Raw genomic sequence first — 24,621 nt, forward strand, 5'->3', positions numbered from 1 at the left:
TTTATTCATATAAATCACAATGCACAACAGACCATTTGCTTAAGAGAAGGTTAATTGTTCTAGATCTTGTTGTTGTTCTAGATTGGCGATTGGTGAGAATTGTTCCAGATTTGCTTGTTTCCAAAGATTTTTTTCTCTTAACAATAGGAAAGCTCTGCTTCATGCTATGCTGATGCTTAATTTTATTCATACAAATATTCTTTCTCTAATCCATTTCTAGCTGCTGGTTTGGACCTTTTTGAAGGGGACATCTTATTACCGGTGGGTAAAGAACTTCATTAGCTTCAACACTTTTGATTTACTCAATAAATCAAATATTTATTGTGCATTTATCAAGTAAAAGAGGCTTGGCCTTGAAATTAAGGAGATTCTAACAGAGTTCATGATAGGATGGTGAGTCAATTAGACACCCGCAGAAGGCATTTATAAAATATTAGAGTTGGAAGAGATTTAGAGGTTAGCCAGGTTTATCTGTGCCTCCCTGAGAATCCTATCCATACAACCCTCTGGAACATAGACATCTAGTCACTTGAAAAATCTCCATAATAAACAATCTGTCACCTCCAAAGACAGCCTATTTAACATGATAGCAGCTTTAACTTAGAATAAGTTAAAATCTGTTTTTTCTACAATATTTACATATTGATCATAGTTCTAGACTCTGTGATCAAGGAGGATAAATCTAATGTGATATCTTTTCATAGTTATTATTTTCTCCCTAAGCCTTCTTTCCTCCTGGCTAAACATTTCTATTTCCTTCAACTGAATGCCATTTTGTTGGTCTCCACTCCTATCACCATACTGGATGCCTCCTCTGTGGGTTAGTGTTTTAAAAAAAATGATGACTGATCACATTACATTGAATGCCATAGTGCAGATAATAAATTCTGAAGGAACTCAGTGATGGGGGGGGCTAGAAAATTCTTGAGGACTAGAAAATTAAGGGAAAGCATTTTGAAAGAATACTCCTCCCTGCCAGTGGTCCTTAGTGAATTATTTATCTTCTTTGTTTGTTGAAGGAAAACCGAAATGCACTGAGAGATCCAACGACAAGATGGAAATTCCCAATTCCTTACATTCTGGCTGATAATCTGGGTAACAGTGGTTGTTCTAAACTTATTACCCATGACTTCGATTGACTCATTTTCTTCTGTCTGAGCCAAAAGTGCCAGGCATGGTTATTCCTGAAATTCCTGAGAGAATTTCCTTTAAGTCATGTTGGATTTAAGGCAGACATTGTTAAAATATTGCTCCTATGGGATGAAGTACCTCCTGTAATGTTGTTTCAAGTAACATAGCATTTGTATAGAACCTGTGTTATGTAGGCTAAAGAATACTGCATGATATATACTAATGATAACTAGAATTTAATAGCATTTTGTTTTATTTTCTCATTTGATCCTTATAACTACATTTAGAAATAGATTTTGTTATTATCCCCTTTTTACAGAGGCAGCCAGAAATTAACTTGCCATGGGTAATACCAGATAGTAGGTGTTTAATACAGATTTTAAACTCAGATCTTCCCAAGATTCAATGAGAGATTTTAAAAATATATATTTTTCAAAGTGCTTAGTACAGTAGTTGGTACCATATAATGGTTTGCTTTCTTCCCTTTGTACTTATTTACATGTAAACATATTATTTCCTCTTAAACCTACCCCCATATAGGCTCTTAGGGGGGAAGGACTTTTCACTTTTTGGTCTCTGTCTTCAGGACTGAGCATTGTGGGCCACATCATAAGCACTTAATATATGCTTACTGATTTGATTTGACTTGGAAAAGTTACACAGTTACTCAGGATTTGAACTCAGATCTTCTGATCCCCAATATAGTATTTACTTTTAAGGTTATTTCTCATTGTCTCTACTTACTGTGACTACTTGATTTGAATAATCACATACTTTACTAGATCTAGCTCATAATCATACATTTTGTATACTGCTAATTTACATAAATACAACCTACTAAATAAATGGCTAAGCAGAGTAGTCCTTAAATAGTACAATAAATAATCTCATAGATTAAGCTTCCAAAAATAAGCAGAAGTTCAAGACGTTTTCTTTTTAACCCTTTCCCTTTATCACAGTTTTATTTCACTAATTAGCAAAACTTTTTTGAGAATAAGAAATGGTACTATATATAATATCATATTCTCATCTCATTCTGTGATATGAAATAGAAAGTTTTTTCGTAATGTTTGTTGTTCTTCAGTCATGTCTTCAATTGGGGTTTTCTTGACAAAGATACTGGAGAGATTTTCCTTTTCCCTCTCTAGCTCATTTTATAGATGAGGAAAATGAGACAAGAAGGGTTAAGTGACTTGCCCAAGGTTGCAAAGCTAATAAGCCTCTGAGGCCAGTGTTGGCCTCAGGTTTTCTTGACTCCAGGACTAGTGCTCTATTCACTGTGCTAACAAGTTGCCTGTCTAGCTTCTTTATGTACTCTTCATCTTACATTGGAATAAAAATCAAAGGACAAAATTCTAAGTAAGTCTGACATTAAAGCTCTTCTAGGTCACTTAGGTTTTTCATGTTTTTATTTTAATTTCATGGATGTTTTTAACTTTTATATCATATTTGCTTTTGAATGTTTCCCTTCTTATTCAATCCCCCCCTATAACAAAGCTTATTTTTTTTTAGATTTTTGCAAGGCAATGGGGTTAAGCGGCTTGCCCAAGGCCACACAGCTAGATGATTATTAAGTGTCTGAGGCTGGATTTGCACTCAGGTACTCCTGACTCCAGGGCTGCTGTTCTATCTACTGTGCCAGCTAGCTGCCCCACAAAGATTATTTTTAAAGGGGAAAAATTTGAAACAATAAATAAAAAAACTATTTCTCCTGTCAAAGATTTTAGTCTTATTTTTGAGAATCATAATTTCTTCCTACTCTATTTGTAATGACCCCAACCTTAATTGCTGATGTTACCCCTTGAAAGACTTAAGCTTATCAGTTTTTGCCAGACTACCTTTTATGAAACACTTCCAGAAACTGTTTTCTAAAAGGACCAGTATTTTTTCCTCTAAAATATTGTTATAAATAATATTTAAATTATGTTTTAAGCATAAATTCAATTCTACAGATATCCATCTAATCTTTGCTTATATACATAGTACATTGGAAAGCAGAAAGTTAGGAGTAGGGCCCTAGTAGGAAAGGAAACAAGATGTAACTTAAGGAGTACTAGATTTGGAATGGAAGACCAGGCTCCAAATCCCACTTTGCTACTTGTACTGCTTGTATAACTTTGGATAAGTAATTTCCCTTCCAGCACCGCAGTTGTCTCATAAATAATATAAAGGGTTGGGCTAAGTAATCTGAAATGATCTCTTTCTAGTAGTCTCTGTTATCTAACTTCAATATTTCAAAATACATTCACAAGGTATAAGATAGAATGCTATACTAGCTATGAGAGAGAAGATCATTATTGATGGGGAGAGGAGGAAAAGAAGAAGCCAGGCTTATATCACTAAAATATAGGGAAAATTTTCTCAAGTGAGTGCTTTAAAATGAGTACAATGTGTTTTTTAGAATTGAATGCCAAAGGAGTCATTCTTTATGCCTTTGAAATGTTCCGTCTCAAGTCCTGTGTGGATTTCAAGCCCTACCAAGGAGAAGAAACTTATATTATATTTCAGAAGTTTAATGGGTTTGTATTATAGAAACTGAAAATTCTACCTTTGATGAATATATGAATGATACAAAGAGTCCCCCAAAAGAGCTCCAGGCTCCCATATACATTTATTCATCCTGGAGGGTTGGTGATGAGTACATTGCAATTGTTAGGCTTCTTTTTCTGTTTCTGCCCTAACCTTAGAGTAAAATTACAGGGAAATGTCTAAAACAAATTTAATTATCAATCTAAAAATTTTCACAAAGAGTAAGAAACGGAATTTCAGTGTACAATATCAGGCGTAGGACAGCTATTGTATCCTCTACCACAGGAAAGGTATGATCTAAAATACAGTATTTTTTCTACCCAACTAAATTGTCTTTCATGGGAAGACAGGTGAAAATGGAGAACTGCATAATTTTTTAAAGAAAAATAAAGATCTATGAGGTAAGACTAAAATAACCAGAAAGAAAACATAAGATGTTAAACCCTGAGGGACCTGTTTTTCCCACTAAAATAGTCCTGAATTTTTCTCTTTTTTAGAGGGAAATGATGGGATCCCTTTTTTGTAGAGATTTTTAAACAAAATAGGTGCTTTTCTCATTGTTCTGGATGAGACACACACCTGTTAGTTGCTAGAATTGGCTTTGATATATTTGTTAAAATCCTCAAGATTTCTATGATTTCTTTTATTAAGCTCAGTACCAATATAAACAAATAGGAAGAAGCTGCCCCCATACCTTTGTAATTGATGCTGGAACTTGGGAATTCTCAGAGAAAAGTTTCCTTTCTCTCTGTTTGAAGGTGCTGGTCTATGGTTGGAGATCAACATACAGGGCAGAACCTTTCCATTGGTTCACGCTGTGATTTCAAGGCTATTGTTGAGCATGAAATATTGCATGCATTGGGATTTTATCATGAGCAGTCAAGGTCAGACCGAGATGATTATGTGAACATTTGGTGGGATGAAGTTATTGAAGGTGAGTGTTAATTTGACCTTTGGTAAGTAAAATTTGGCACAGTCCACCTTCCTTTGCTTAGTAAATTATGTATGACTAAAATTATTAAGGGGTGGACCCAGCAATCTTGCAGCAACACTGTACAAAGAGGTAGAGCTAAATGTGCAAGCTCTTCTCACCTATTTCTAACTGCTGATCCCTGTCTAAAAAGGCGATAAAAGGAAGCTAATAAATGTTTATTGACTGAGTATTTATTGATTTATGATGTTAAACAATAACTACATGAAAATACAACTAGGTTATGGTAAAAATCTTGATTTGTCATCTTGGGCAATGGTTTGCTCATAGTCTAAGGATGGAGACTGTACAAACAACTATGTACACTCAGGATATATACAGTGTTAATGGTAGGCTAGGGTATCCAGGCAGTACTTTGATTAGAGGATCAGTTCTGGAGTCAAGAACATACCATCATGAGTTCAGATTTGAACTCAGACACTTAATAGCTCTAAGATCTTGGACAAGTCACTCAACTGTATTTGCCCCAGTTTCCTTATCTGTAAAATGAGCTGCACAATGAAATGACAAACCACTCTGATATTTTTGCCAAGGAAACCCTAAGTGGGGCCACAAAAAATCAGGACAGTTACATAGCCATGTTCAGACAGAGGCTATCTTTGTTTCTGTCACTCTATCTCTCTGCACACATACACAATATGTAAATACATACATAGATATGTGTATATATATATTCATCTATCTATATATGCATATATAGATGCATTAATATATAAATATATAAACTATAAAATGATTTAACAAGATACATTCATGAGGAGGAAATAAATATAGTTAAGTTTTAATTACAGGAACTTATAAGCAGTCAACTAAAATGTCAGAATATTAGGACTTGAAAATTGCTAAGTACTTGTGGAATTTTGCCCATACCTCTTAGGTAAGCCTGTAATTCCTTCCCTAAAGTAAACAGAAGGCTTGGCCATTCAAAGACAATAAGAATAGAAATATTAATTGACATTTATATGATGATTTATTGTTTACAGAGTCCTTTATATACATGATTTCATTTTATCATCAAATACCATGTGACATGGTATTATTCTTTTTTTTTTCAATGCAATGGGGTTAAGTGGCTTGCCCAAGGCCACACAGCTAGATAATTATTAAGTATCTGAGGCTGGATTTGAACTCAGGTACTCCTGACTTCAGGGCCAGTGCTCTATCCAATGCACCACCTAGCTGTCCCCAATATGGTATTGTTAATCTGTTTCACAAACAAGATAATCTTTTGACTCTAGTAATTAAAGAAGATGGGATTTGAATAAATGTATTGCCTAATAATGCTAAAAAAATCCATCATAGCACTTGCTCTGTTGGAAAGAGACGGCATAAACTTATACAAAGATCACTAATGGTGCAAGGCATTAGAAGATGTAGGATAAATACCTTGTGAGACCACAAACCAAGTGTTATAGATCAAATGAATAAATAGTTTTCTTGGGCTGAAGTGGTCAGAGAAGGCTTTTTAGAAGAGGAAGGATATTAGACGGATGAACAAAATTTATGAAGGTTAAGAGGAGGAATGGAGTTATTGTAGGTGAGAGTAATAGCATGAGCAAAAGTAAAGGGTTAGGAGGAACAAATCAAGGTGAGTAAATCAGAGTTCATGTCAGAGTACTAGAAGATTAGAAAAACACTAGAACTTAGAAAAAGCAATGAAAGCAAGGCTGTAACTAGTTTTTCAGACTTCATTTTGTAGAAAAAAGGGAACTATTAATAATTTAATTTCCGAAACAATTAATGTAGAAATTATGAAGGTAAGCTATGGTATCTAAAAAGAAATGTCCAAAGTAATTTTATAGATTTGTATTTTCACAGTCTACATGCTACAAATCTACTTTTATTCTCCTCCAACTTCTGGCTTGACTTTAATTATCTGCTTCCTCTTATAGACTGATGTGAAAATATTCTCTTTTCTGTGATGCACCAGGTGATATTTCACTCTAGATAAGTTTTGTAAATACTTTTCAAGAATGACTATGTGCTGCTTCTCTCCCTGACAGGTTATGAGCACAACTTCAATACCTACAATGATAGTTACATAACTGACCTCAACACTCCCTATGACTATGAATCTCTGATGCACTATGAGCTATTCTCTTTTAATAAGAATGAGAGTAAACCTACCATCACAGCCAAGATCCCTGCATTTGATGACATCATTGGACAGCGCCTTGATTTTAGCCCAGTTGATTTAGAGAGGCTTAATCGCATGTACAATTGCAGTGAGTTCTGATGGGGTTAACAATAAGATTTTGAAATTAAATCTCACCTTGAGTCTGTACATTCTATCTTTCTGCTTATCTATTTTGTTCTTTTCTTTTCTTTACACTTTACTTTAAAGGACAAAGAACCAGACACGCTAGAACTGATCTTGTTTGTATCTCTAGAAGGAATCTCAGCATCTTTTATAAACTATTTTATAAAACATTTCATTAATCAATCATAAACAAACACTCATCTATATCAAGTTCTAACAAATAAATAAAGGGCCTTCTGGGACTTAATTGAGGACAAAAGGATTTGATGTTTGTAGAGGAACTGAGATTATGAAATCAAAGTCCCATGATATTAACACAACTGGATAACTTTTGTGAAATGGTAAGATTGAATTGTTGGATATGGAGTCAAGAATATGGTTTTGGATCCTAGACTTGACTACTGTTCAACTACTCTAAGTCTTCCTCATCTATAAAATAGGCCTACAAATCCTTGCATTATCCACCTCCTGGATTTGTTGTGAAGAAAGAACTACATAAAACTTAAAGTGATGTAGAAATGCACTACAATTTCTATACTTTCTGTCTAGAAATTAACTGCATCTAGAATGAAGAAAACCTGATCTTTTGAACCATGAATTTAATTGGCATATTCTTTCTAGCGGCAACTCATACCCTTCTGGATCAGTGTACTTTTGAGAAACCAAACATTTGTGGCATGATCCAGGGCACTAGAGATGATGCTGACTGGATTCATGATAGAGGTGAAGGTCCAGGACAAGAGGATCATACTCTGGTTGGACAATGCAAAGGTGAGTGGAACAAGATAAACAAGGAAAATTAAAAGAACAATCAGGTTGTTCAGATTGAATTTGATTTCTCCAAGTCAGCATTTTTTTTTGCATCTAGATACTTTAATATGTAAGTATTTGAAAATGGACAAAGGAAGGTTGTATTCACACTTAGGCTGAATTAAAAAACCATTCAAGGATAGAGAGGATGAGTGATGAGCAACAAGAGAAGGCAAAGATGATTTACAAATTCAGCTTCAACAAATTCAAGATGGAGGAAATATGACTTGACAACTATTTGTTTGAAAAAATATCTTCAGGTTTCAGTGGAACAATTGCTCAACATGAAACAATATTAAGAGATGGCAGCAAAACCTGTTAACACAATCTCATATTTCATTTAAAAAAAAAGGAATAGAGTCCAGGACCAGGGAAATTTTCCTTGTACTTCTTTTTCTGTTTAGACTCTGTATGATGTTTTACTTAGTTCTGGGCAGTGGATTTTAGGATGGAATTAGCAAGATGAACAGCACCCAGAGGGGAAGACCTACTGGGATCACTTAAAAGAATTGATGATGTTTAGCTTGCAGAAGACTGCGTAGCTATTTTCAAGTATTTGGAGAACTGCCATATGGGTTAAATTTATTCTTTTTGTCTCAGAGGGCAGAATTCAAAACAAGAGGCAAATTTCAGCTTCTTCCCTCTGTCTCTCCTTCCCTTCCTCCCTCCTTCCTTCCCTTCCTCCATTTTCTCTTCCTTCCTTCTCTCCTTTCCTCCCTCCCTCTTATCCTCCTTCCCTCCCTCCCTTCCTTTCCCCCTCCTTCCCCCTCCTTCCTTCCCTTCTTCCTTCCCTTCTCTCTTCCCTTCTTCCTTCCATTTCTCTCTCTCTCTCTCTCTCTCTCTCTCTCTCTCTCTCTCTCTCTCTCTCTCTCTCTCTCTCTCTCTCTCTCTCTCTCTCTCTCTCTCCCTCCCTCCTCCCTCCCTCCCTATATCCCAACAAATAGAGTTGTACAAAGGTAGAATGGACTGCCTTGATAGGTAGTGAATTCTCTATCATTTGAATTCTTCATGAAAAGACTAGGTAATCACTTGCTGGGGATAATGACAAGATTTTCTTATTCAGGTTTGGACTATACTAGATGATTTCTAACTTGGAGAGTCTTTGAAAATTAATATTTTTATTTTTGGATTTTGTACTGATTCCTTAATATAAGGAATTTATAATGTGAAGATTTCTTCTCTCAAAGCAGAATGGCAAGCTATTAAAGCAGTTTATGGTCATAGTGAGCTGCCAGTTTGTCCAGAGTCAGTTATGCTGACAATATGTCTCAGAAATTGAACCCTGCCCTTCCTGACTGAGTCCTTCGCTCCATTTACTATACAAGGTCATCTCATATAAATAACTTAGATATTTAAGAATATGGTCTTTTAAGTGCTTCCCTCACTGTTTTCCTAAAAGTCAATAAGAAGAGATGATATCTGGGGTTAATCTTTTTCCCCAAAGCACGTTAGGCAAGTATCAGCTGCTTTGTGGCAAGGCAGATCTCCTTTCCTATATCCCAGAAAAAGATAAAATCATTTTGTTATCTTCAAAGTTATTAGGTCAACATTATGTTATCTTCTGGGTATAGTGAAAATATCTCCAGAGACAATTATAATCATAAATCTAACGTCTATATTATGATTGTTTATAAGTTAATATTTGATTTTCAAGTAAGCAGCAAAAGTCATTTAAAAATGGGAGGAATTTTTTGTATACCATTTGAAATGCTAAGAATATAGGAGTGGGTATATTAATGAGAAAAGAAAAAACCCATCCCAGTCTTCAATAAATATCTGAAATCGCTTTATCAGACTCTTCTCTAAAACTTTTATATCTCTTAAGGAATACTTTTGGGAAAGCTAGGTGGCACAGTAGATAGAGCATTGACCCTGGAGCCAAATTTAGTCTCAGACACATAATAATTACCTAGCTGTGTGACCTTGAGCAAGTCACTTAACCCCACTGCCTTGCAAAAACTAAAAAAAAAAGGGGGAGTACTAGGGGCAGCTAGGTAGTGTAGTAGATAAAGCACCAGCCCTGGAGTTAGGAGTACCTGGGTTCAAATCCGGTCTCAGACACTTAAGAATTACCTAGCTGTGTGGCCTTGGGCAAGCCACTTAACCCCATTTGCCTTGCAAAAACCTAAAAAAAGGGAGTACTTTCAATAAAGTAAAAATCTGATGTTTGTTAGTCTTTAGACAACTGAGGAAAAATTTCATAGGCTATATAACTGAAAGGGAAACTAAAGAACATTAAGTCCCACCATGGCTCACATTTGATGGCAATGCTGGGATTGATACCTATCAGGTGTAGTGTAGCATTCTTTTTGTCACAAAGGTTCAATGTGTAATGAAGGCTTACCATGTGCATAAGGATTGGGAGAAATATAGAGGCTGGCTAAGACAAGTCATTCCTAACCTAATGGAATTTTCATTCTACTTATATTACAATGCCATTTATAATATAGTCTGCCTTTTCCTAGGCATATATTCTAGGGATTTCCTGTGGGAGAGGAGCCCATTGGGATCTGTTTCTTACTTAAAATTATATTGTTTTTTCCCTCAACAAATAAATGATACGAATAGAACATGGACCAGGAATCACTTGAAATCCAGTCTCATCCCCTTACTAGATGCATGATCCTGGACTAATCATTTAATCTTGACCTTTCTCAAAATAGAAAATAGAACTTATTTTTCAGGGTTGTGGTGAAGATAAAATGAGATAGTATTTGCAAAGTTCTTTACAAACCTTAAAATACTAAATAAATGATGTAAATGTATACCCACACATATACCTTAGTATAATATGCTTTTATATAACATTTATGGGTAACTTTTCAGTAAGATTGAAAAGATAAGAGGGAGCTAGGTTATAAAGGACTTTGAATGCTAAACAGAGCATTTTGTACTACAAATCTGGGCCAGAATTTAAAAATAAATGCATAAGGAAGATATATTCAGTCAGGTCAGCAGGTCTATACTGACTCCTGGAGAGGAGATGACTAAATCACATTAGAGAATATAGTGAATAGTCCAAATAGGATCCTTGAGTTTGTGAATTCCAAGGGCTCCCTAGACATATAAACTTTCCCTCCATAGAATCCATTTCTGACTTTATTAATGCAAGTTAATGAGAAAATTAGATTTGTTTCAGAGAAGTTGATCCCAGAAAACTTTGCTTAAACAAATTTATTCTCTTAAGTAAAGGATGTATAGGTAGTAGAATATAAATAGAAAAATACTGAAAAGTCAGAGAACCTAGGTTCAAATCCTAGCTCTGATTGTCTTACTAGTTGTATTACCTTGGACCAGTAATATAATATTATTAATGTATCATAGACTAGAAAAGACTTTATAGGAGATCCTATGAGGAACTAAGTCCCATCAGAATTAAACGACTTGCCCAAGATCATACACTTAGTAAGTGCCAAGGTCTTCTGAGACCAATTGGTTTTACTGCATCATAGTAAGCCAACTCTGTACTAGAGATACGAGGACAAAAAGTTCATCTGCAATGAACTTATGTTTCACTAAGGAGAACTACAATATATACAGATTAAGTAAATAAAAATATATAGAGACATACCTTGGCGATATTGTAGGTTCATTTCTAGACTACCATAATAACTGAATATCAAAGCAAGTCGCACTATTATTTTTTGGTTTTCCAATGCATGTAAAAGTTATCTTTATTTCATACTGTAGCCTGTTGTGTTCAATAATATTATGTCTAAAATAATATGCATACCTTAATTTAAAATTATTATCTTACTAAAAAATGATAGCCCTCATTTTAGCCTTTGGTGAGTTGCAATATTTTGCCTGGTGGAGGGCCTTGTCTCAATGTTGATGACTACTGATTGGTGATTGTAGAAAGTTGGGGTGGCTGTGGTAATTTCTTAAAATAAGACAAGAATAATGTTTGCCTTATTGATTGACTCTTTTTTTTCACTTGGACATTAAGAGACTATTGTAGGATTATTAATTAGACTAATTTCAATATTGTTGTATCTCAAGGAATAGGGAGGTCTCAGGAGACAAAGAGAAATACAAAGGAGGGTTAGTAGAGCAATCAGAACAAACAAAATTTGTCAATTAAGTTTGGTGTCTTTTATGGGTGTGGTTCTTGGTACCCCAAAACAATTACAATACTACCATCAAAGATTACTGATCACAGGTCACATTATTAGATGTAATAATAATGAGAAAGTCTGAAATATTTTGAAAAACACCAAAATATGACATTGGGTCATAATGATGCCAGTGGGATTGGATGCTACTAAGGTTGTAAAGACTGCAGGGGTTCCATAAATGGAAAAAGAATTCACAAAACTCTTTGACCCAGAGACATAAAGACATAAACTCTATGTATGTATTATTTCAGGATAGTAGCATAGGATAGATTTCTTTCTTTCTTTCTTTTTTTTTTTGCATGGTAATGGGGTTAAGTGGCTTGCCCAAGTCCACACAGCTAGGTAATTATTAAGCGTCTGAGTTGGATTTGAACTCAGGGATTCCTGATTCCAGGGCCAGTGCTCTATCCACTGTGCCACCTAGCTGCCCCTTAGGACAGAATTCTTTTTTTTTTAAATTTTTTAAAAAAATTTTTAGGTCTTTGCAAGGCAAACGGGGTTAAGTGGCTTGCCCAAGGCCACACAACTAGGTAATTATTATTAAGTGTCTGGGACCGGATTTGAACCCAGGTACTCCTGACTCCAGGGCAGGTGCTTTATCCACTATGCCACCTAGCTGCCCATAGGACAGAATTCTTAAGGAAGTTTAGAGTGTTCCTTAAGAAAGTAGCAAAGTTAGCATAAGAAGGAAAGACAGTTGCAATGATTGCAAACAGGCTGAATCAGCACAGGTAGAGAGAAAGGGAAGACCTTTAAAAGGGAGCCTAGCATGGTGTCAGTATTGGGAAGGGAGAGGGAGGGATTAGGGTGATACTAGGGAAGGACTAAGGAGTAGCTCAAACATGGAGTAAGGCAGTGTCCACTGCACATGTCCAGAGAGATTAGCATTTAATGTTCAGGGTCATAATTCAAGGTAGTAGTTTGTTTTTTTAGTTTTTACGAGTCAGTGGGGTTAAGTGACTTGCCCAAGGTCACACAGTGAGGCAATTAATAAAGTGTCTGAGTTCAGATTTGAATTCAGGTCCTCCTGACTCCAGGGCCACTGCACCACCCAGCTACCCCCAGGGTAGTAGTTTTAATTAATGTCCAGGTGTCTCAATGAATTTATTTTGTCTTAGCATCCAATCTTGTTGAGATAATTTGGAGGTGCCAGTGTTAAAATACATGGAATGAGTATCCCAGATTCCCCTTGGTAAAATGATTTTAAGATGCCAGTCCAAGTGGCTCCAATATAGATAACAAGATACATGGAATGAGAGCACAAAATATAGGTTCCATCTCAAAGGGTATCTTTGTTAGCAAGATATGTGATGGTTGTCAGACATGCAATTTGCTGCCTCCTCAGTACTTTGTTAATAAAAGACTTGTTGGTACAAGCTTGTGGGTACCTTATTGGTACCAGGAGGAAAAGATTATAATATTTGTCTAACATAGAAAGGAGAAAGATTCAATATTTCTCTTTGCCCAGTGTTCCCCTGCTACATGCTATTAGAAAAATGAAACCAATAGACTTGCTTAATGTAGGATTGCCATAAACTTAAAAAAAAAGACAGAAAGGAAAGCAAACAAAAGAGAAATGAAATATATACAAAGTACAGTACAATAAGCAAGGTTTGCTTGTAACAGGAGATAAAGCAGTCAGTGTTCTGTGAGCCACAAAATCTCTAATTGGAAAGTACCTCGGAGACTATCCAGTCTAATCCACACCTGATCAGGAAAATATTTCACTTTATTCCCAACAACTGGATGATTTAACCTCTGTGTGAAGACCTGCAATGAAGACTACCCTACTATTTCCTGAGGCAACCAATTTCTCTTTTAGACAGCTCTCATAGTTAAGAAACTTGCCCTCATAAAATGTTCTTTTTTCCCCCTACACAAAATCCAGAATGAGATCACAAAATGAAGAGCCTATTGCCTTCATAATACTTTATTATGGAAAAAGGGAAATATGCAATCTGTGCTTCTGCCTCTAATATTTGATTGAATGTCAACAGCAAAGAGTTAAGCTCTTTATTCACAAATTTGAGAATGAAGAAAATGCAGAGTATATTTTTATAGAGGAAGAGAAATGGAATGTGGGACAAGTTGGCGAATTCTGTCCTGGTCCAAGTAGCCTGTTGGAATGATACCTGGTGAACATCTTGCATTTTCAGCCTTCTTTTGGTCTTTGTCCATACCCTGCCTTTAACCTTAGCTATGTTAACAGAATCCAGAATGGAAGGACTTGAGATAAAGTATTGTTCTGTTCCCTTGTTAGGAGCAGGTTACTTCATGCACTTCAACACCAGTTTTGGGAAGACAGAAGAAGCTGCTCTTCTAGAGTCCAGGATCCTTTACCCCAAAAGGAAGCAACAGTGCCTCCAGTTTTACTACAAGATGACAGGAAGTCCTTTAGACAGACTTGTGGTCTGGGTCAAGAGGGATGACAGCACTGGCAATGTCCGAAAATTGGTCAAGATAGAAACATTTCAAGGTATTTAAAAGGCCAATCTGAGCTTAATCAAATCCATTGACACTATGACTTTTGAATCTATAATGAAGAAAAAAATAAAGTTTAAGATTTTTTTTCATTAAAAAGGGCACTTGTCATAAATAATCTTACTGTATTCTCTTCTCAGCTCAAGAAATGTAAAGGTGTTTTTTTAAAGAAAGATTTTATTTATTTTGAGTTTTACAATTTTCCCCCTATTCTTGCTTCCCTCCCCCTACCCCCCACAGAAGGCTGTCTGTTAGTCTTTACATTGTTTCCATATTATACATTGATCTAAGTTGAATGTGATGAGAGAGAAATCATATCCTTCAGGAAGAAAAATAAAGTATAAGAGATAGCAAAATTACATAATAAAATAATGGTTTTTTTTCTAAATTACACAATAAGATAATGGGTTTTTTCCTAAATTGAAAGTAATAGTCTTTGGTCTTTGTTCAAACTCCACAATTCTTTTATGGATACAGATGGTATTCTCCATTGCAGATAGCCCAAAATTGTCCCTGATTGTTGCACTAATGGAATGAGCAAGTCCATCAAGGTTGATCATCACTCCCATGTTGCTGTTAGGGTATACATGTTTTTCTGGTTCTTCTCATCTCACTCAGCATGAGTTCATGCAACTCCTTCCAGGCTTCTCTGAATTCCCATCCCTCCTGGTTTCTAATAGAAAAATAGTGTTCCATGACACACATATACCACAGTTTGTTAAGCCATTCCCCAATTAATGGGCATTCACTTAATTTCCAATTTTTTGCCACCACAACAGGGTTGCTATGAATACTTTTGTACAAGTGATATTTTTGCCTTTTTTCATCATCTCTTCAGGGTATAGACCCAATGGTAATATTGCTGGATCAAAGAGTATGCATATTTTTGTTGCCTTTTGGGTGTAATTCCAAATTGCTCCAGAAAGGCTGGATGAGTTCACAGCTCCACCAATAATACATTAGTGGCCCCGATTTCCCACATCCCTTCCAACATTGATCATTGTCCTTTCTGGTCATATCGGCCAGTCTGAGAGGTGTGAGGTGGTACCTCAGATAAAAATGTTTTTTAAGAAAGCACACAGTATACCTTTTAAAAGAGGTATTTATGTTTGATTTTGGGTTTTTTTTAAGATAGATTTGTAGTTTTAGCAAATCATTAACAATCAGTTTTCCAGGGAAAAAAGCACAGGATAGATTTTTGACTCTAATCAGAAATATTAACATCTTCTCCATCACTTTAAATCTAGACAATTAACAAAACCATAAATTAAAGCCTGATTTATAGTCTTTGTAAATTTTGGAGGTAATGCTCATTATGAAAATTTAACTATTGACTCCAACTTACCCTTGTCTATGTTGGACAATGGAATGTTTTAAGTCAAATAATTTTATTGAATGTCAAATACTGTTTGCAAGCCCCAAATCCCTCTAGCTCTCATAGATTGGTCAAACATAGGTCCCAGACCAAGCCCCACTTAATTTTGGTTGAGTTCTGATTGACACAGAGCTAATCTTATTTCTTAAGTCAGAAACCCTGAGGATCTTTCCCCTCCCAAATTGATTTTTAAAATTTTTTATTAGATAAAAGAGGCTATTCTTTGCTTCATTTTTTCCAGACCTAGATAAATTGCTTTCTCTTTTAAAACTAAGATCTCCCACTACATCCAGGTCCACCTTTAGAGGTCCTGAATCATTTCTGGCCATTGGACCCAGATGGCTCCAGAGGAGAAAGTAGCTGGTGAATTCATTTGCAAGTCATGACATCGCCTCTCACTGTCCTTTGCCAAGACCAAGGATAAATGTCAACCAACTTTAGGATTTACCTAAATAGAGCAAAAAAAGCTTTTGAAACTAAATAGCAATACTCCAGGAAGGGCCACTAGGCTTAAATTCTGTGATTCACAAAATCTCTAATTGGAAGGTATCTCAGAGACTATCCAGTCTAATCCACACCTGAACAGGAAAATATTTGACTTTATTCCTAACAATTGATGATTTAACTTCTGTGTAAAGATCTGCAACGAAGGTACCCTGCTATTATATCTTCATTATCTGGATTTTAGGGAAATGCTTGCTAATTAGAGTAAATCTCTAAAATGTCAAACTTTTGACAGTCTGAGAAAGCAAAATACTGAAATTTCAAGCAGTAAAAAGATTTGTTTTTTGAGGATGGAGAATTTCTATGGGGGACTTCCACTTCCATAAGTAATTTAGTGATTCCATCTTTTTGATGATTAGTTCATTTTGATGATTATTTCTCATGCATTCAATATGTGGGTGTGGGGAGACAGAAAGTCTGGTATCAAGCCCCAAAAGGGAAATCAGAGAATTAAATAATTTCTGACATAAACAAATGACCGATTTAAATGAAAACACATGATTGAGTGGCATTAACAGCTCTTTGTTTCTGCTTCAGGTGATAGTGACTATGGTTGGAAAATCGGTCATGTAACCCTCAGAGAAGAAGTTAAGTTCCGTTACCTCTTTCAAGGCACAAAGGGAGACCCCCAGAACTCTAATGGAGGGATTTTCCTGGATGACATCACTCTGACCGAAACTCCCTGCCCCAGAGGGGTCTGGATGGTTCGAAACTTCTCTCAGATCCTTCAGAACACTGTGAAGGGTGATCCAATCTACAGCCCCAGATTCTACAGCTCAGAGGGATATGGTTATGGGGTGACCTTATACCCCCATGGAAGAAATAATACCAGTCTCTCTGGCTATGTTGGACTTACTTTTCAACTCTACAGTGGGGAGAATGATGCTATCTTGGAATGGCCAGTGGAAAATAGACAGGCTATCATGACAATTGTTGATAATGATCCTGATGTCATGAACAGAATGTCATCAAGTATGGTGTTTACCACCTCCAAGGACCATACATCTTCAGGTGAGCTGGTAACTTTTGGCATGATTGTGGCCAAAGCATTTTGGACTGACAATGTGATTTTCTCTATTTAAAAAAAAACAGGAAGAACAATTTAATAGTTATATTCTTCAACTAGCACATATATGACCTAGTCTAGCTATTTGATTCTTTGCAGCAAGTTGTCTTTTTCTTTTTAGATTTATTGGTTTCTCTTTGTAAAATGCCATTATTATTCCTATATATTTCCTCAGCCCCAGAATTCTCTTCTAATGAAAAAAAATTAGCAAATATCTGAATCCATCTGACAGTGCCTACTATATCCCATATGTGTCACCCCTCGCCTTTTTACTATGAGCGGTGCTTCATCATCTGTTTTTTGAAATAATTGGTCATTGAATTTCAGCTGAATTTGAATATCATTTTGTGGTTTCTTTTGTATCTTCATTAGTGTGGCCATGGTATATGTTCAAAACTAGCTTTACTTTCTTTTCTCTGCAGTCATTCATGTATCCATTGCCCATGTTTCTCTGAATTCTTTCTATGTTATTTTTTAATCCATATATTTTTTAACATCTTAGTCATTCCTGGGATCAACTTTCAGTTTTCTCCCTTTTTAAACAGAGGCAAAAATAATAAATAAAATCATTTAAGAATGTATGTGGCAATCTGTTCTCTAGTACATATATATGTATATATATTTCTATGCATACATACATAAATGTGCAAATACATACATACTATATATATATAACATATATATAAACATCAGATCTATTCAAATCCAACCTTATTCACTTACTACCCGTGTGATTCTCACTTATAACCCTGTTTGCCTCCACTCCTCATTTATACAATGAACAGAAGAAGGAAATTGCAAATTGTTCCAGTATCTGCAAAAACAATAACGATAACAAAAAAGGACCAAGAGAAATCAGACAAAACTGAAAAATTAACAACAATAACAGAGAAATAACAATGGCCCAATAATATTCCACTGCATTCAGGAAAACTATAGTCAGTCAAACTGATCTCTAATGGAAGGGCCTTTTTTTTGTTTCCATTTTTTGCTACACAATTTCAGGTCTTAGTTGCATTTTGGATTCAGCTCAGGAAAGAACATTTTCCACTCAGGGAGTGCAGTAATTATAATGTTTGGCTAGGAAAAGCAAATATATAATTAGGAAGGTCAAATCTGGGATAAAACCAGAAATACCGAAACAAAGCAAAAGACTGAAACCTCATTCAAACTACCATATAATGTATTCCAAAGCTAAAAATAAAGGGTTCACTGGTCATCTACTAATTGTGATTGTCTAAGCCCATGCTTCCATTAATTTTGGTTAATGAAGAACTGACTGCATTCTCCTTGTTGATTTAAATTTGATTAAATATTCTCAGCTTGATGCTGCACAAAATATGCTAAAATCCAAATGCCCTATCATTTTAGAAGTCTGACTATCTGGGAAAACCAAGCAAGCAAAAAAATCAAAATTAGAAGCAGAACACAGAAAAACCTGAAGAGATTATTTTGGGTTAAGTGGACATAGCTCAAGACACCTATTACTCAGTCCTTAAATTGAACTATCAAGAAAGAAGTTTATGTTGTTCCCTTTCCTTTTATTGGGGGAAGATAATTAGGGATAGATGCTTGGCCACTCTAAACAAATCTCAGATTTCTCCCTGCCTTGATTCCTCAGGGAAAATATATTTTATTTGAACTCATCAGGTTCTTGTTTCTTTAACTTTTGTTTTTGCAGCCATAAATAATTCTAACATCTGGGATAGACCATCCACTGTGGGAATCTATGATAACAATTGTGACTGTTACAGAAGCATCTCTTGGGGCTGGAGTGCCGTCATTTCTCATGTGCAGCTACAAAAGCGGAGTTTCATTAAGGATGATACACTTGTCATTTTTGTGGACTTTGAAGGTACCTGTCTTATTTGATTGCCTAAAGTAATTATAAACTCTGTGAACCTTTTCTCTTTGTTTAGCAAAAAAGTTACATGACTATTTTCACATTAAACTTCTGAGTTGTTTTTGAGAGATTAAGGTGGAAGGAATTGTTTTCAATGGCCCTTATTTGGGGGATTTATTAAGAAATCAGGTGATTTGGAGTGATGGCATTCCTACTACAAGCAGAAGCTTATAACTTCTGCTACTAGGGAAACTGAGGCTAGTGGAATGATCATTGAGTTTGGGTGTTTGGGAGCTACAATAGGACTAAGGCCAGTCATGTTAATACCACATTAATTCTCAGTATGCTAGTACCCTAGAGGTGTGAAGGGATGTAAGCCCTACCTACCATGGGACAAACCAGACCAAGTTAGAAATAGAGTATGTCAAAGTTTTTATCCTGGTCAGCAGTAGGACCAAGCTCGTGATTGGGCATTGAACTTTCACATAAAGGTGGGCATAAAGATTTAGTATTAAAAATAACTTTAAAAAGAGAAATAGTAAGAGAATTATGGTGAGACTTGCACGAAATAATGAGCAAAATGAGAAAACCAAGAAAACACTGTGTATAGTAAGAGCAATAGTGGGGTTTTTTAGGTTTTTGCAAGGCAAATGGGGTTAAGTGGCTTGCCCAAGGCCACACAGTTAGGTAATTATTAAGTGTCTGAGACCGGATTTGAACTCTGGTATCCTAACTCCAGGGCCGGTGCTTTATCCACTATGCCACCTAAATGCCCCTGAGCAATAGTGTTTTAAGAATGACTTTGATTAAAATAAGTTATTCTGACTAATACCTAAATTAACTATAGAGAACCTATGAAGAAAGAGACTATTTACATTCAGAGAAAAAAAAAGAAGTAGGTATAGAAAAATTTTGCATATACACACCCCCCACACACACATATACACACCACACACAAACACATATCAATTTGTGTCTAATGGTAGCCATATATCAGGTGGGGAGGACATGAGGGGCAGAAAAAAATATATTATATGATAATTTTGTTGTATATGTGAATGAAATAGTAAGTTAAGCATAGAAGATTTGCAGTTCATGTAAAATCATCTTTTCAGTGTACTATGCCATAGAAATGCTTGTTTTATTCCATATACTAAAAAAATTTAACAAAGGAATCTATCAGATAAGCATTTGGACCTGTGATTTCTTTGACTTGGGAAACTCTCTCAATAGGAGTGCTTCTTTCATTGATGAAGGTAGTCAACTTGTTTATAACTTGCAGAACTGGTGAATAGTCTTGGCATTCTCAAGATCACTTGAGAATGATCATATAGTCATTATGTGTAAAAGGCAGATCTTGAACCCAGGGCTTTGTGATGGTAAGGCAAGTCCTATATCTACTATCTCTTACCACCGTCCTTTGGGGCAGGCATATTTTAACAAAAAATCTGAGGCCAGATTTAAACTCAGAAAAAAGGAGTTGTAGGTCTAGCACTCTTTATACTGCATCACCTAGCTTCATCTTCAGTACTACTTAGTTCTTGTTAACTCTATGGGATCAATGAAATGAACCATGATTAAAACATGAAACATTCAGTTTTCTTCCTTCTTCCCTTCCTCCCTTTCCTCCTTCCCTCCTTTCTTCCTTCCTTCCTTCATTCCGTTCTACCTCATTTTCTCATCCATAAAATAAGCTGGAGGAGGAAATGGAAAACCACTCCAGGCTGTTTGTCAAGAAAATACCAAATGAGGTAATGAAGAGTTGGACATGACTAAAATGATTTAATGACAACAAAAATATGCTAGGCACTGTGCTAAACACTGGGAAACATACACAAAAGAAGAGATAGCCCCTACCTTCAAGGAGCTTACAGTCTAATGGAGGAGGCAATATACAAATAAATATATACAAAGCAAGATACATACACACATACACATGTACATATATATATAATATATATATATATATACATATTTATAATATATTTAAGTAAAAGGAGATGGTTAGCAGAATGAATAGGGTTTGGGAAAGCAGGGGCTGTCTGCTCCAAATATTCCCCAGGATATTTGAATTGAATCTGAATGAGAATAAATGGTTCATCTATAGGCCAATCAATTCTATATGTCATAGTCTGTTTCAGGGCTCTGAAAGCTCTGATCATGAGGGGAGGATATGTTTGCCTTAGAAATCTTAGTTTCATCTAACATCTTTGGAAATGAAAATTGTGTTTCCCATTTTAATGATGAGTCATCTCCATGATTTCTTCCTTTATCTGTTTTACTGAAGATATTACCCACCTTAATCAGACTGAAGTTCCTATTACCAGTAAGAGGCAGAGCTCCTCAGGTCTGATTCTCCAAAGTCATGAGCTTCAAACATCACAGGAGGATTCCAGGACAATGACATTAGAAGAAGGCCCATCTAGACCTGGCAGGCAGAAGCGATCTGTAGAGAATACAGGTCCCCTGGAGGATCACAACTGGCCACAGTACTTCAGAGACCCATGTGAACCAAACCCTTGTCAGAATGAAGGAATCTGTGTAAATGTAAAAGGAATGGCAAGTTGCAGGTGGGTATTGGGGGGCTCCAGGAATCCTGGAGGGAATTGGAATCATCCTTCTACCCTACTGCATTCCAGAGAAATTTTGTAGATTTAATAAAATCCTAACATTTTATCTTTAAAAATCTGTCCTAGCCCTTCCCATGAATTGTAATTTCAGAGCAATGGGGGTAATTTTACAGACTCTTATTCTGACAGAGCTCAAAAGGACCTTAGAGATCATGAGGATGATCCTCCTCACTTTATAGATGAGGAAGCTGAGTCAATGGGGTGGGGGCAATGAGTTATCCAAGGTCATATAGCTCATTCTTAGCAGAGTCATAGCTTGAATGAGGTTTCCTGATTCCTATTTCAGCCTAATTAACAGGAAGCATCAGTCATCTCAGACAACCTATAGGTTGTCTGGAAAATATTTGGACCAGGATTCATTCTTTTATTTATCTTTAATTAATTTCTACAGATTAATTCTTTTCCAAATCCTCAAAGTTAGCTGTGAAACCTCTAGGTCTGTTGTGAGTATCAAATGAGCTAATTTAAGTTAATTTAAGTTAAGTGCTTTGAATCTCTTAAATAGGGCTATCTGATGGTAGATATTATTATTCTTAATGATGATAATAATAATAATGCCATTATTTAATAGCCTTTATCAGTTTAGTTCCTTTTTTCCTGGCCTAGAAGCAAATCCAGAGTTTTATTGCCATCTTATATATTCTTCCTACATCCTTCTGGCTCTAAAATACATCAATAATATTTCAATAACTTAAAGTTAAGAAAGGGAAATAAGATTCCTTTGTGATAGGAGTCTTACTACTTGGAATGAAGAACTCAGGTCATTAAAATAGCAGAATTAATTCTCAAGAATCTAGAATCTGGAGCTGTACTGGACCAAGAGATGAAATAGTACAACCCTTTACAGATAAGGAAATTGAGACTCAGAGGATTTCAGTGACCTGCCAAAGATTATACACAAAGAGAAAAAGATGGATTCAAACTCAAGCCCTCTCACTCTGAATCAAACTGCCTCCCCTGGTGCAAACACACCAAAATCATCTTCAGAGTGATTTTAAATTTCAGTGTATCCCCAAGGATTCTTAGGTATCTGTTGTTGGTGGTGGTGGTGGTGACAGTAGATCAAATCAGTGGAGATTTGGAAGCTAGAAACTTATATTAAAAAAATAAAATTACAGAATTCTTATAGTTCTTATATTTTTTCCAGGTTAGAGAATTCTTGACTACAATCTCTCCTTAGGTACTAGGCAAAATATCTAATCTAGAACTAAGAGAATAATGACTTAAAAAGCTTGGGAGTATGTATGAGAAATAGCCCGCAGAAGCAGCAGCAGTAGCTGTAATGGTGGTGGTAACAGTAGATATTCTTAGAGTACATGATAAACAGGTTAAAAATTGTATAGAAAATCTTTGGGAATAAGCAGGCATAACTTCATTGAATAGCAGTTGAGGCTAAAAAAGTCAATAACATTGGATTTGTCACAGTTGGAACCAAGGATATACTAGTAATTGTTTAATTACTATTTCTTTACAAATATATAGATAGATCTAGCTCTAGATATAAATATATGTACACACATATTTCTTTTTTTCACAATGAGTTCTAAAATTTAATCTGTTTAAATAATATTTTCACCATCTCTTTCCTAGTTTAGAAATTGACAAAATAATAAATTGGACTTGCCCCAATTTGTAATGTAGTTTTCTGATTTCCAAGATATAAATGCTTATACCTACACTAAACTTGATATGGGACCTATGAAATCCCTAAGCTCTGAAAGTTTAATCAGAAGTTCCATGGACATATAGATGGAAACTCAAAGCCCAATAAAGAATTGTTGAATAGATAGTCAAGTCATTTAGCTCTACATACATGTGTGCACATCCACAAACACACACAACACCCTGTTGCTTAATTCTACCTTGAACTCTTGTGAACATTAAAGAGAACTAAGTAACTTTTAATTCTATTAAAGGTTGTTTAATTATATTTCTCTGATTTCATTTGAGGATGACCCACACATTGGTTAGAAAAATAGTATAGGAAGGGAAAAGCACTTATCTAGGAGTCAGGATCTCTGGATTCTAGTCTAGCCACGAGGATACCATATGATCTTTGACAGATTAATTTTCCCTCTGTACTTCAGATTCTAATGAAAAAGAGAGAATCAGATTAGATGTCCTCAATTCCAAAAATCTGTGAATCTATAAGCATTTAGTCATTTCTCACATTTGGCTATTTCTGATATTTTTCCCAGGTGTGCCTCTGGACATGGCTTCTTTTATACTGGAGAACGATGTCAGGCTATGCAGGTTCATGGAAGCATCCTGGGAATGATGATTGGAGGAGCTGCTGGAACTATTGTGTTGACTATTGCCATAATTTCCATGCTGTCCAAAAGGATGGCATCATGAACAGACTGTTGAGGCTCTTTAGAGTAATGCCCCCACAACTACTTTTCATTCTCTCTATTTGTAGAGACTAGATCACTTACAACCATCTTTATTCCTTATTGGCATCCTCTGAAGTGGCCATCTCTCTTGCTTGTAAATGTCCCTCTTACCCTTTCTAATCAAAAGGAAGGAGGGCATCTGGGGATAGGGAGTACTGAGGAAATAAGACTATATATGGTGTGATCTTTTAGGATAATGAGATTCTGGAGGCCTGGATGAAGTCCAGAATTGCAACAGATGGGAAATGATAGACTAAGAGAGAAGACAATAAAAACAAGATGAGTTGGTACTACCAGTCAAATTCCAGTACCCAGATAGCCAAGACTGGCAGAAAATGGTTTATCATAAGATGATCATCAGTCAATTAAAGTCAGCATTAATTAAAGAAATAATAATAAATGTTTAATAAACTTAATTATAATTATAAATATAAATTATATATGTAATAAATATAAAAATAAATTTATTTAACTAAAACATCACTCTCCC

The 24,621-nt window shown here is 35.6% G+C and overlaps 1 protein-coding gene across 1 annotated transcript in view; it reads left to right on the plus strand.

Annotated features, from left to right (window-relative positions):
* MEP1A (meprin A subunit alpha) overlaps positions 1–24,200 on the plus strand; it is a 33,075-nt gene extending 8,875 nt beyond the window's left edge. The window contains exons 4-14 of the mRNA XM_074189993.1: positions 221–261; positions 1,020–1,095; positions 3,533–3,650; positions 4,419–4,594; positions 6,655–6,876; positions 7,533–7,682; positions 14,100–14,315; positions 16,737–17,210; positions 18,947–19,120; positions 21,396–21,678; positions 23,937–24,200. Of these exons, the coding sequence (XP_074046094.1) occupies positions 221–261; positions 1,020–1,095; positions 3,533–3,650; positions 4,419–4,594; positions 6,655–6,876; positions 7,533–7,682; positions 14,100–14,315; positions 16,737–17,210; positions 18,947–19,120; positions 21,396–21,678; positions 23,937–24,093 (2,087 nt within the window). The 3' untranslated portion in view covers positions 24,094–24,200. The remainder of the gene's footprint in view (positions 1–220; positions 262–1,019; positions 1,096–3,532; positions 3,651–4,418; positions 4,595–6,654; positions 6,877–7,532; positions 7,683–14,099; positions 14,316–16,736; positions 17,211–18,946; positions 19,121–21,395; positions 21,679–23,936) is intronic.
* Positions 24,201–24,621: the final 421 nt, after the last annotated feature.

This window comes from Macrotis lagotis, chromosome 5, assembly GCF_037893015.1.
Source record: "Macrotis lagotis isolate mMagLag1 chromosome 5, bilby.v1.9.chrom.fasta, whole genome shotgun sequence".
In the NCBI taxonomy this organism is placed as follows: Eukaryota; Metazoa; Chordata; class Mammalia; order Peramelemorphia; family Peramelidae; genus Macrotis; species Macrotis lagotis.